Genomic DNA, 13,106 nt, shown 5'->3' on the forward strand with positions numbered 1-13,106 from the left:
TGACAGTACATATAATGTATAAATGACTGTTGCTTATTAAAATTTAGCAAAAAAAAAAAAAAAAAAGAACTACAAAAACTATACAGGCAGCTCAGAATTTAAGGCCTTGAACTTATTTTAGTAGAATCCTCACAACTTTGAGGGGATATCCTTGAAAAGGATTAACCCTTTATTCATCACTTTTTAAAACCTGCTTTCCCAGTTTCAATTTTTCCCCAATTAGAAAAATGGAAAAAAGCCTAGCTTTTTAAAATTCAAAATGGTGAATGGAAAAAAATGATAAAATAAAAAAGGGAATTCCAGTTCTCAAACTTCTATTTTGCCAATTTTAATATATCTGGCTTAGTGTATACTGTGATCACAAGAACATGATTTGTTTGAAATTTCAAAGAAAAAGAAAACTGCAGGAGTCAGAGACTAGTCAAATCCCAGAGGATCTACCAGCCACAATTAAAGGTCCATCAGTTTCTGCATTGAGCATTTCAACCAGGGTTGAAGACGCTTTAGTGTACATTTTTGAGCTGTAGTTGAGCCTGCTCATTTTACATTTTAATAGTTGTAATAATGGTTTTCAATTACCATTACTAAGCCCTTCTCCCAAATATCTTTCTCTTTTATATGTCCTGTGGTGGAACTAAGAGTATTTGGAGTTGGATGCATTACTACTACCAAGAGATCAATTGTCAGAGCTTTGTAGTATTCTGAAATATCTATCACACACACACCTGCACATGGGTACATACTCCATTGTGTTTCTTCATCTGTTTGAACATTGTGTTTTTAAAGAATACCATTTTTAAATTTACATGTCCAGTACTCTGTGTAACCTTAATAATCACTTTATAAGGATAAATTATACTGAATCAAACTGGTCACTCAAACTAGAAGGCTGCTTATTTAAAAAAAATGCTTAGGAATGCTGGCCACACTCTTAAAAAACAACAACAACAAAGCTATTTTATCTACTGCATTTTACCTATTCATAGACTTCAGCCGTTAAACTACTACATATACCGTCTGCAAAAAAATTGAATTTTCAGGTTAAGTGTGATTAAGTATCTTCAGCCTGGTTAAGCTATGCAAGTTAGGCTTTAAAACTGGGGGAAAACAAAAGAAAAACAACATTTGTGCTTTATCAGTTATGTAGAGGAAACTACACCTTAGGCCAACAAATCTCCAGGTACAACACCTTCAATGATTAAGCTTCATAATATTTTCTTCCACTCTGGAATGTGCGCTTCAAAAATTATTAAACAAAAAACTAACACATAATTAACCCGCAATATCTAAAAATGGACTTTATGTAATTGGAAAGTGTTTGTGTTCCAATTGAGCACAGTTTACAAATAAGTGTGAACTGGAAAAAATGTACTCGTTAAAACTAATTATTACTGTACATTTACTTTTATGCAAATATTCAAAAAAAAAAAAAAAAAAAAAAAAAAAAAAAAAAAAAAAACACCTACTGAAGGCATCAGAAACTTTGAAATAGATAAAATACCAGAACATCCATTGTCAATGATATTTTTGTAACACATTTTTTGCTCATAAAAATAAGACTAATTAATTGATAAATCAAACTTTACATTACCTATTCCAAAATGTTCATTCCACATGGTATGCAGCCCTATTGTTGCCTCTGCTAAATGCCTCTTCAATTCTTGAAACGGGATGTTTATTTTAAATTCCACATTGTCTGCAATATTTAGGTCCTCACACAGCTTTTTAAGATGAGAAACCCGTTCTTCGTCTTCTAGATTACGACATCCACCAATCAGGATTAAATGATACTGTTCTGGTCCCTCAGGAATTTTCTTCAGGAATTTGCAAAAGGACCTGATTTGTAAGGAATGATCCTTTTCTGGCCTAAACTGACCAACTGAAATAATAGTGTTCATCCTGGGCTCTGTTTCAAGATCAATGTCCACGAAAGCCTGGACATCACAAGGTGGGTATACAATACTAATCCGGTCATTACATCCCCAAAGTGCCACAATGTGATTTTTAGTCCACGTAGAATTAACCATTACAACTTCACTACAAGAACCAACTAATCCATACAAAAAAGCAAAAATATAATAATAAACAACTTTAATGTTGGAAAGAAAGGGATTTTTTGAAATGAATGTAGCATTATTGAAACGAGGATTTCGATTACGAACCACAGAGAGCATATCTGTACTAATAGTGGGATAGTGGACATAACTTCCAACGTGGCAATTTCCAAGAAACTTGAATATGGGTAAGGTGAATGCATAGCCCATTGAATCAATGTAGATATCTGGGGTACACTTTAGAAGAGCTTCACATCCTAAAACAACTGACCCAAGACTTTGTCCTAGTAGAGTAAAATAGGGGTAAAGACTTGCTTCAACAAGATGACGGTTTTCAAGAAAGACAAATTCCACCTGAGCAGGCAACCTAATATTAAATCTTCTGTAAGCACCATCAAGGATTTCTAGTCCTGAAACATCTTTGTCCCCAGTATAAACAACAAATTTTGCATCTTTAAACCTGCAACATAAAGATAAGTATTTGTTAATGGATGAAAAGCAAAATGTGCCCCAAAAAAAGTTTTGAAGTTCAATAAACCTGCATGGCATAAATAAGTTTCTGTACCAAAATAAACAATCTAGAGATGTCTGCATAGCTGACTCAAATGCAAAAAAGTAGTTGAAATGTACAATAAACCTGGGGAAAAAAAAAACCCCAAACATTTTCATAATATACAGCTGGTCCAATAATGAAAAAAAATGATTATACAGGAATTGCTCATAAAGTTAAACATTTTACTGTTTACTGTACTTCCTTGTGCAATGTTTCATGTACAGGTTTGTCTTTAACCACTGTGGATTCTTACAGCTTTTTTCTACCAAAAATTATTTCTTGCTTGGGTGCTAGCTTTTTAAAGGCTGGAGCATAGGAAAAATTTAAAAGCATCAATTAACAATTTACATCAATTTACAAAGTTATTGTCCGTTTTTACCTGCATTGTTATCAATCTTTAATTTAATATTGTTTTTTTGTATCAGTATGCTGCTGCTGCTGGAGTATGTGAATTTCCCCTTGGGATTAATAAAGTATCTATCTATCTATCTTAACAATGTCAAATGTAATCAATGGCTGGTGTGTATACAACAATTTATAAATGTATTTTCTGCCTAAGAAGATTCTGTTTTCCCCACATGGTGTTGATATTATAAAGCTAGCCAAGTCTGCATTTCAAGCCAGGCTATAATGGTAATGTTCACTTGTGCATATTTAGTACCTTGAAGTGTGTTGTTCAATTCTCTGATATTGCTTATTAAAGGAACTGAGACACATCAGCATTTTCCATCATTCATTGAAAAATTGTACATAATGAAGTGGGCTTTACTTTTATATAAGCAAAATTATGATTTTAGCACAAACGTTTCTATGTGAGAACATTCTCAAACCTACTTAATGTAGTTCAGTGTTCTAGGGGAATGTCTACAGTCTCTCACTGTATCATTGAGTACAAGGCAGGAAACAGCCCTGGACAAGAAAGTAATCCACTGCAGGAACACGCAGTCATGCTCACACCAAAACACACACACACACACACACACACACACACACACACACACACACACACACACACACACACACAGGGCAAATCCACAATCACCAATTAACCTAACAGATCTTTTGGGATATGAGTAACCAGGTTATTGAGGTGCACATAAACACTGTTAATTGTGAGTCTTATACAAGATCAGGAAGACAGCCATTGACATGTTATTCAATGGTGCAATCGTTTCTTTTTACTGCTTAAGTACCACTAAGACAAAGAACACAGTTGTAGATCTTTGGTGCTCCCTTCCACTATATCAACATTAATTATAGAGGAGACATCGGACAAGGGGGAGCTCTACAAATACCTGGGGCCAACCACTGAGAACAGACTAAACTTGGATCTTAAAACAGAACAAGAATTTATAAGAAAGAGCAGACATGCCTTTCCCTTCTTGGGAAGCTCTATTTTAAAGCAGCCCATTTTGAAATTATTTAATCTGGTCTAACATTTACTCTTATATTTTGGTTTGGCAGCCTCTGCATTATGAATATAAATCAGTTTAACAACAACTTTGATAAGCTTAGTATTACAAGTATTGAATTGCAGCAGACATCTTATCACTGAGCTTTGAGAATGTAATTATATTTTTTAATCGCACTTTTCCCAAACAGGTTAGAAAGAAGGTCAGCTCAATTCTATTAGACAGTAGCATTCCTCTTTTTCCTGAATTTCCACTGTTGCCATCAGGCTACAGATTTAGGTTCCAGAGGGTAAAGGGTAACAGATTTAGAACACTTATTACTAAAGCTATAAGCATTTTGAATTCTGTCACTTGTAGGAATGCTACTGAACTCTGTATTATCACTATGTGTATTTTTAAAGCTAATTATTCTTCTTATTAATCGTGAGTGTGTTTACTCAGGATTGAACTATTTGTCAGTTGCTGTGTCTTTGCTCATTTTCTTTGTTATGTGTAACAATGTCGTATGTTTTGTATTTCCCTGATGTAAACAAACTCCCCACTAAGATAATAAGGTCTAATTAACCTATGAACCCGAGAAGATAACTAGTTTACCTGCACTGAAGAGCTCGAAGTGCACACCATAGCACTCTTTCGCCACCTCCACCAGCATTGCAGTATGGGTGGAAAAACGCCACAACTGGCGATTTCCTGCCATCTTGCTTTTTGAGCTGTATCCAAAACCGAATTCCCAAAAGCAGAAGAAATAGGACAGCGGTTAATACAACACAAACCACAAGTCCTGGAACCAGAAGAGACCACAATAATCTGAAAGAAAAAAAACATTGTTCGTTAAGTAAAATCAACAGCGATAATCACTAACAACATGGGACACACGAGTTACGATCCACGCGTGTAACAAATTACTTGCCAATACGATACCGCAGATGTTTGGTGGCAAAGGAAGTAAGTACGAAAGAAAGAAGCATTCGTTATTTCATGTGAATGAAATACAGTACCGGATTCAACAAAAATGTATTAGCATAAAACCCAGTAAATTAAATGAGCCAAAAACAGCATCATTACACTAATATGGCGTGTACAGTACTTTCATGTCCAGACTTCAATGACATACCTTTAATAAATGCCATTTGACAGTACACGTCCAAAGCCTACTATCCCGTTCTTAACTGAAACATAAATTATTTTTCTCAATACTGCTATTCGTCTAGTATCACTTTTCAGAAACCGACATTGTCTTAATCTTTAAATTTTAAACTGAGACTGTAAAGCAAAAGAGTGTCCACTTACCGAATTATTCCACATAAACATAACCCATGTTCCGCCATTTCTGTCAACAGCGGCGACCCTTCACACAGGAAGTAGTAGTTCCACACCGCCTCCAATGCAAATTATATTTATCGGCCTTGAAATGATTGGCCAGTGGGCGTGCGAAGCACAGAACCGGAGAGTGCAGCTCAGTAGGCGGAGATACACACTGATTAGGGTGAATCTTAAAGGGGCAAAGTGCAATTTCTTAAGCGCACGGCAAATAGGAGCAACTTCTGTCGCCCACTGTCCCCAGACCAACGTTTTAGTAGTTTTAGGACGGTTTGTAAAAAGTTGAATTTCTAGTGAGGTAACGGGCTTTGCGTATACTAGGACATACAACACACAGAACACAAATTTAAATCTGAGGTTGGTAGTTTGTGTTTGTCATTTTCTCTTTAAGTAATTGCTCGTTATCTGTAAACAAATGTTCACTTCAGAAACAGCATTTTAAATGGTTGTTCTTTTAAATTAAATCGAAATTATTTTCTCTCTTCCCATAAATTTTTCATACACTTAGTACAGTAGTGAAATAAATGCTCAGGTAAAGTGCAAATAGAAGCTTTGCAAATGAATATTCTGTTCCTTTGTAAACAGTTTTTTTTAATTGGCTGGTTGATTATTTATATAAAAAAATACACATGCATACGAGTGTGTCATTTTGTCTGAATTTGTAAAAAGCAAACAGTTTTGCTACAGTTATTACTAAGCTCTACTTGCTACATAATAGTGAAATGAAAAGGTGAAATGTCTTGTCTTTTTGTGCCGTACTGTAAATGTATAAATTTAATTATCGTAAACTTCTAAAAATGAATTATTCATATATGTATATTGGAATTATTTAAAATATCAGTTCCTTTTGAATTACGCAATAACCGAACAAGTGAGTTGGATTGTTCTCTTGAGGTAAACTGTGAAAACAAAAAACAAAGCAACCTTCTTCCCAGCAGTGTGTTGATAATTTCTTTTGCAAATGCTACACTTCTAGGGCCGTCAGTCGTAACGTGTACCACAGAAAAGAGCGAAAGAAAAGAGTGAAAATGGCAGCTATTCCAATGACAGTGCAAGAATCTCACAGAGTCTACCTACGAGAGGTGAGAGAAGTTAACTCTCCGAGGGGCCACTGACCCTTATTTACCCATCGGATTGTTCAGTGTGTGATCTATCTATCTATCTATCTATCTATCTATCTATCTATCTATCTATCTATCTATCTATCTATCTATCTATCTAATAAAATAAAAATGACTAAACCCCATTTGTTTGATTCATATGCACAACTATAGCGCTATTGATTGCATCGCTGGTTTGGGAAAAGAACTGACAGTCAGAATCCAAAAGAGTTGCTTTGTTAGGTTTTGAAGAAGGCCCCTAAAATAGTGTTCTGCAAAACGGAGGACTGCACTTTATAGTGGTAACAAAAATCAATCTATATTCATTTAATCAGACAGCATTATAACTGTTAATATTATAATTATTGTATTGGTTTTGAATTTGCTGCATCCGTTCTGTGTCTTTCTAAGTCATTGGTGGTGCATGAGAGCATTGTTAAAGATCTTTCTTGTGACAGTCATGTGGTTTGAGCAGCTACTGCTTGAGGCATTTAAATGTGGAGTGTACTTTTAAGAAGAAAAAGTTTAAGAATGCAAGAAACCATAAGAGGAATATCTGAATACCCAAAATTAAAGGTCAGTACTGTACTGGTTGGAACAGTAATGCAATGTTACTTTAGATGAAGCTGGAAGGCATGCAAGAGGAATATGGTTTATTAACTGCTTTGTGAGCTCCAACAATTTTCTAAACCTCATTTATCAAAATGTAAGGATCATCATGTTTAAAAGGCTAACATGATTTCACACTTTTAATTTTATGTTATGAATAAATATTTTTTTATTTTGATGCTTAGATACTTTTAAAACGATTATAAAATGTTTATAGTTTTGAATATTTTATAATGCATAATCAAAGTGAAGCCACTATTAGATTGAAAACCAGTAGGAAGTCTTTAAGATCTTTCTTGCATGCATATGCTTTAATATTATAACCTGTACATGAACAGGATAATGCTGTAGTGCAGTCAACAGTCATGTGAAAAAGTAAGTATACCCCATGAAATGTTTTTTTTTCTATTTTAACATCTGTGGAAATATCAAGATTTAATCTTCATGTAAACAGTATTTAAAGATAAAGGTGATATAAAGTAACAAACAACATACCACACTGACATTTTGTAGTTCATTGTATAATATTAAAAAAATACTAATTTTGCATGTGGAAAAAATAAGAAAGCGCAGGAGAAGAACATAAGATGCTGAAAGAAGTCTCAGAGAACCCCACAATTTAATGACAGGACATACAGGTATTGCTTGCCACTATTGATGTCCAAGTGTATGAATGTACCATTAAAAGTGTGCTGCACAAATTAGATCTACATGTGAATTGTGCCAGGAGGAAAACTGTACTGTCCAGAAAGAACGTCAGGGCAAAACAAGGTGCTTGAGGATAATGTGAGACCATCTGTCAGATGCCCTTGCAACATGACAGTACCCTAAACAAACCAATAAATCCCCCAAGGAATGCTGAAAAGAAAAAATGGAAGGTTCTGGAATGGCTAAGTCAAATTCTCTTATCTGAATCCCATCGAAATGCTGTTGGGGGTGTGGGTTTGAAACAGACTGCATGCAGACACCCTTCAAACATTACATAGGTGAAAGAATTCTGCATGGAGTAGTGAGAGAAAGTATCTTAGAGTTGATGTTAGAAACTGGTAGAAAGTTATAAGAAATGTCTTCTTGAAGTTGTTTTTGCCAGAGGGGAATTTACCAGCTATTAAAACCAAGGGTTTACATACTTACTTAACTTAATTACAGATGGAAATGGCATATCTGTTCATTTTTTTGAATAAATTAATGCAAAGTAAAAGTTTTATGCTTTTTTTTCAAGCATATCACTTTTATCTCAAGATACTGTTTAAATAAAGATCAAATCTTGTTGATATGTCCATATACGTTAAAAAAACAAACATTGTATGGGGCGTACTTACCTTTTCACGACTTTTTCATATAGTGCTTGCACAGTGGTTCACTTCCCAGCAAAACCACTATTCTATGTGGATTTTGCATGTTTTGCCATTGTGTGGTTTTCTTCTGGACCTTTGATTCTCTCCTGTAATTTTATTGGGTAATTTATGGGGTTAACTGGTGACTTTAAATTGTTTCAGTCTGCTTGGGTAGGATCTGAGACCTCGCAACTTAGACTGAGAAAAATCAGGCTTAATTAAATGCAATCTAAACTGTAAAATACAGTACATTCATTTTGGCCAAGCTGTGTTCTGGTGCATAATCAGATGAGATGAATCTGCAAACTGGTGAGGGGTATAATGGTGGTCTTGGCAATGTTTACTCTTAGGTCAAATAGTCTTGTGTTGTTTATTGCTAATTATCAGTGTGGTTAAATTTTCAAGGTGTGGATAGTTGAATGTTTTAATTATCTAAATACCAAATATAGACAAACATTTGTTAGCATTAATGTGAAAACCTAAGCTTGAGTTTTTCATATTTTTTATTCTCACACATTTTAATGTCTAGACATTATATCATTATCTTATTTTTTTTCTTCATGTACTTTACCAAACATTATACATATGTTGATACTAAAAGAATACAACAGCCATAATTGATGTTGTTGAATTACTTAGGCAGGCCACAGATGTGCTGGAGGAGAAGCAGGGATTAATGAGGGCACTCCAGCAGGAAATGAAGCCAGCAATAGCTCACCACTAGTCCAGTACCACCAAATCAAAAGCTCGTCTTTTTAGAAATAATAAAGTACAGGGTAAGAGATGATAGTATAATGGCCAGCTGACGTGAGCACTTATTGATCATTAATTGGCAGTTTAGCTGATTGATAGCACATCTTTTAGAAACATCCACGATGTTCCATAGCTTCCTAGAGATCACTGTGCAGGTGTTGGGCAAGGTGGCCCAAGGTGATTTAAATATCAGTGCCATAATTACAATGTGGTCAGGCACTGCCAATGACAGAAAGTGAGGAAGAGAGCCCAAGGGGGAATGGGATGAAATGAGTTTTCTTATTTGGTGTAAAACAATAAGTATGTTTGCATGAGGGCACAAAATTCACATCCTATGTGGAGCCTTTGTCTTTCAAGTCTCAGTGCTCGTTATATTTTCTTATTTTAGGTTATGTATGTCTTGACACTGTTTGAAAATATACATGTTATGATTGAACACCTTCTACCCCTGCTGTTGAAGTCTCTTGCCCAAACTCTTGGAGCTGATTGGTCATTTCATTTCAATTAGTTTTGGCACGATTAACACATGGTTCTGTAAAAAAATGCTATGCAGTCCATCGCTTGCCAAAGCAAAGAATTCTCTCTATTATGAAAAAAAAATCTTGGAAGGCTTGGAAGGACACAATACGAGGGTGAGCGAAGCGAGCAGGGGGCACAGCCCCCTAGTATATAATTGATTTTTTTAAATTCTGACATGAAAAATCATACCAAAATTAAATACATAGCATGAATATTCATTGTATTTCAGTGTATTTTCCATGCTTAATTTAATTTAATTTTAGTCTTCTATACGTGCATGCACCATTGCTTCTTAGCAGTTTATTGCTAAAATCTTTATTATCCTGGCAGGGTTTCTCTTGGAAAATTATTTAAAGAGGAAAAGAAAATGGGTGATTAAAAATGTCTCTTTTGATTTTTCCACATAAACTGATGAACGTTTCACTAACAAGAGATACCAGAACCCACTCTTGGAGCCATATCTCTAAGTGGTGTTTAAGTGGTCAGTTGACTGCTGCCACCTGGGTTCTGTCAAACCGGTCATGAGGAGCCATTGCAAGGGTTGACACTATGTAAAGTTAAGGGCAAGAGACAAGAGTAGTCCATGTTGTGAAATAGGCATGTGTGGGACAGACCTACACAGACTGGACCTTCACTAGAGAAGTTTTTTCTTACCATATGGAATATCAGTTCACCAGAGCAGCCACTGCTTGTTTGTGAGGCTGAAATGTAACTCTTTGTAATATAGTAGGATTCAACTCTACATACAGCAATGGCTGAGTGACCAGGCTTCTTGATTCATTTTGAATAGCTGATTTCAAGACACATAACAGTTCCATGTAGTGTGCTACATTACCAGGGCTTCTGGTATTATTCTGGCACTTTCAAGTATCCTTTGGTTAATAAAACAAACCATTATCAAAGTAAGATAATGGAAGACTGTTAGTCAGTATCAGGTTCATTTAGGTTTTGACCTTATTTTGTGTTTAGGCTTTGAATCAATTCATCCATTCTCCAACCCGCTGAATCCGAACACAGGGTCGCAGGGGTCTGCTGGAGCCAATCCCAGCCAACACATGGCGTAAGGCAGGAACCAATCCCGGGCAGGGCACCAACCCACTGCAGGACACACACACACACCAAGCACACAATAGGGCCAATTTAGAATTGCCAATCCACCTAACCTGCATGTCTTTGGACTGTGGGAGGAAACCAGAGCACCCAGAGGAAACCCACGCAGACACGGGGAGAACATGCAAACTCCACACAGGGAGGACCCAGGAAGCGAACCCAGGTCTCCTTACTGCGAGGCAGCAGCTCTACCACTGCGCCGCCACTTTGAATCAATTCTTTCCCCCTAAATACTTAGTAAATATTTGGTTTATTTCTTTCTGTTTCTTAGCCCTGCAAATCCTTGACAATTTCCTATCCAACCCTTTTGCCTTCTTTTACCAGTCAATTTGTCTGCTCACAAGAATCTTCAGGCTTATTTTCATTCACTCCTTAACATTTCTCTGGAACAGACCCAGTGTCAAGTTGTCAGAAATATGTTAAAAAGTTGTCTTTGTATTCTGTCATTATCTTTTGATTTCTATAATTTTTTTATTTCTATTTGTTTATATTTGTGTTATTATAGTGACATCAGCATTTTGTGTGCTTGTTTTCCTTTGTTCACCACCTTTGTGTTTTGTGGTTTGCGTGATTGCCTCCATTTTGTTGGTCTAATCCCTATGATGCTGTGTGGTTATTGACACTGTGACATCACAGCCACCATAATTTAAATGATAGCCTCCACCATTGGTGTCTGAATGCTAAAACCTTTAAAAGAAAGACTGTGAAAGACTTGTTCTCAGACAATTCAAAAAGGTAAATGAATTATTCTCGTTTTTAACATCTCATTTGGTTTAGACTTGATTTTGTCTGTGTCTTTTTGTTTTAGTAAATGATTCAAAATAAAAATCTTACCTACATTTCACACTATTCTTTTGCCTAGCCTCTTAAAGACCAACAGCCTATCAGTGCAACTCAAATTATTAAAAACTGTCCAGTAGGGAACACTTCCTCATTCTATTTAACTATAATACACAGGTATGTATTAGAGAAAATCATGAAAGCTTTGCTATACATTGGGCAGGTTGAGTTTGTGCTTGTTGGATTATACACTCAGCTCAGTATGACTCAGCCTCATCAAGAATCACGAAACCTGTTTTGACTGTCTTGAACTTTCCAATTACAAATCAAAGCTACCATAGATTTATCAATACTGTGGCCAGAGTGAGGAATTTCACAGCCTAAAAAGATGACAGAGAAAAAAAAAAGTTCTCAAACACAACAAATTATTCATTTTTACAGAGTCTCAAAAGTACTTCCCAAAAATGTAACTTATTAAATCCATCTCTTTGAACGAAATAACTATATCAACAGTGTAAACTAATACATAGACTCTCAGAATGTCTCTAAAAGAGTCATTAGTGAATGGCTGAAAACATGCCAAGGCATTAGACAATCTTAAACCTAGTTACTGTATGTAGTGTCCAAGGAATGAAAGTATTCTTATTCCTTAATGCTTCTTAAATTGTACACATTTCTTAATTCGAATTTAGTGAATAGTGTAGAATTAGTACCTCAGTTTAATAAAAAAAAAAATTAATGGGAGTGGATAGTTGTTCTTTAATGTATTTTTAAACTATAATCTATACAAAAATTTAGCGTCCCAGTTTCTTCTGGACAAAAGAAAACAAGCTCCAATCGAACTACTGTAAGGTGTACAAAATCAATTAAGGTTTTCTGTTATGTAATCTTTCATAGCCATTTCCTTCTGGTAATAAAGAAAATCAATAGTACAAATATATGACTGATGTGGAGGTAATTCTGTCTTTGCTTATTAAATATGCTACAACATAGTATACGATGTAATCAAATCTTTACATCTTGTCTGAAGAAGGGGCCTATGTTGCCTTGGAAGCTTGCATACTGTAATATTTTTAGTTAGCCAGTAAAAGGTGTAATATTGCTTGACTTCTCACTACATTCATAAAGGCTAAAACAGCGCAACATCTTAGTACTGTGGTCAGACAAAGCACAGCAATGGCCAAAGGAAATGCCTATGTGTGGAAGGGGTTTTTTAAGGGCGTAAAGAATAAGTTATGGTAACTGATATGATGGGATGCCACAATTACTGTTTTCTACAAGGAAGATGATATGTTCACATGATCTGGAAATAAATCAGTAGTAGAAGGTGCACCTTGATTGTATGATTGGATTCCATAATTGGAACCATTAACACTACATCTTTGTATTTCCTGGTTTAATGTGGTTTCACAAAAAGGAGTTTAAGCCCACATTAATAAAGCAGATGGCTAGCTGAATAACTGAAAGCATTTACTGCAGATAACATCTAAGTATTAGGGTCTTGGTGGGAGAATGGATCGTTGTTCACAGACTTTACTGTAGGTCTCTGTATTATTACT

The 13,106-nt window shown here is 35.5% G+C and overlaps 2 protein-coding genes across 5 annotated transcripts in view; one reads left to right on the plus strand and one right to left on the minus strand.

The window, feature by feature from the left end:
* The window catches only part of alg11 (ALG11 alpha-1,2-mannosyltransferase), a 357,044-nt gene extending 351,628 nt beyond the window's left edge, over positions 1–5,416 (minus strand). For 2 of the 3 annotated variants that reach the window (XR_007934752.1, XM_028799701.2), the window contains exons 1-3: positions 5,310–5,416; positions 4,614–4,826; positions 1,592–2,514 (exon numbers count right to left, since the gene is read on the minus strand). Coding sequence is in view for 2 of the 3 variants with exons in the window: in XM_028799701.2 (XP_028655534.1) it covers positions 1,592–2,514; positions 4,614–4,826; positions 5,310–5,347 (1,174 nt within the window). In the remaining variant the exon portion in view is untranslated. The remainder of the gene's footprint in view (positions 1–1,591; positions 2,515–4,613; positions 4,827–5,309) is intronic. The other variant, XM_028799702.2, reaches the window with a different exon arrangement.
* Positions 5,417–5,529: 113 nt separating this feature from the next.
* The window catches only part of atp7b (ATPase copper transporting beta), a 158,618-nt gene continuing 151,041 nt past the window's right edge, over positions 5,530–13,106 (plus strand). The window contains exons 1-2 of one of the 2 annotated variants that reach the window (XM_051926253.1): positions 5,530–5,696; positions 6,316–6,421. In XM_051926253.1, coding sequence (XP_051782213.1) covers positions 6,368–6,421 — 54 coding nt within the window. In that variant the 5' untranslated portion in view covers positions 5,530–5,696; positions 6,316–6,367. Of the gene's footprint in view, positions 5,697–6,315; positions 6,422–6,903; positions 7,016–13,106 lie in introns of those variants that run through there. The other variant, XM_051926251.1, reaches the window with a different exon arrangement.

Source organism: Erpetoichthys calabaricus, chromosome 4 (assembly GCF_900747795.2).
Source record: "Erpetoichthys calabaricus chromosome 4, fErpCal1.3, whole genome shotgun sequence".
NCBI lineage: Eukaryota > Metazoa > Chordata > Cladistia > Polypteriformes > Polypteridae > Erpetoichthys > Erpetoichthys calabaricus.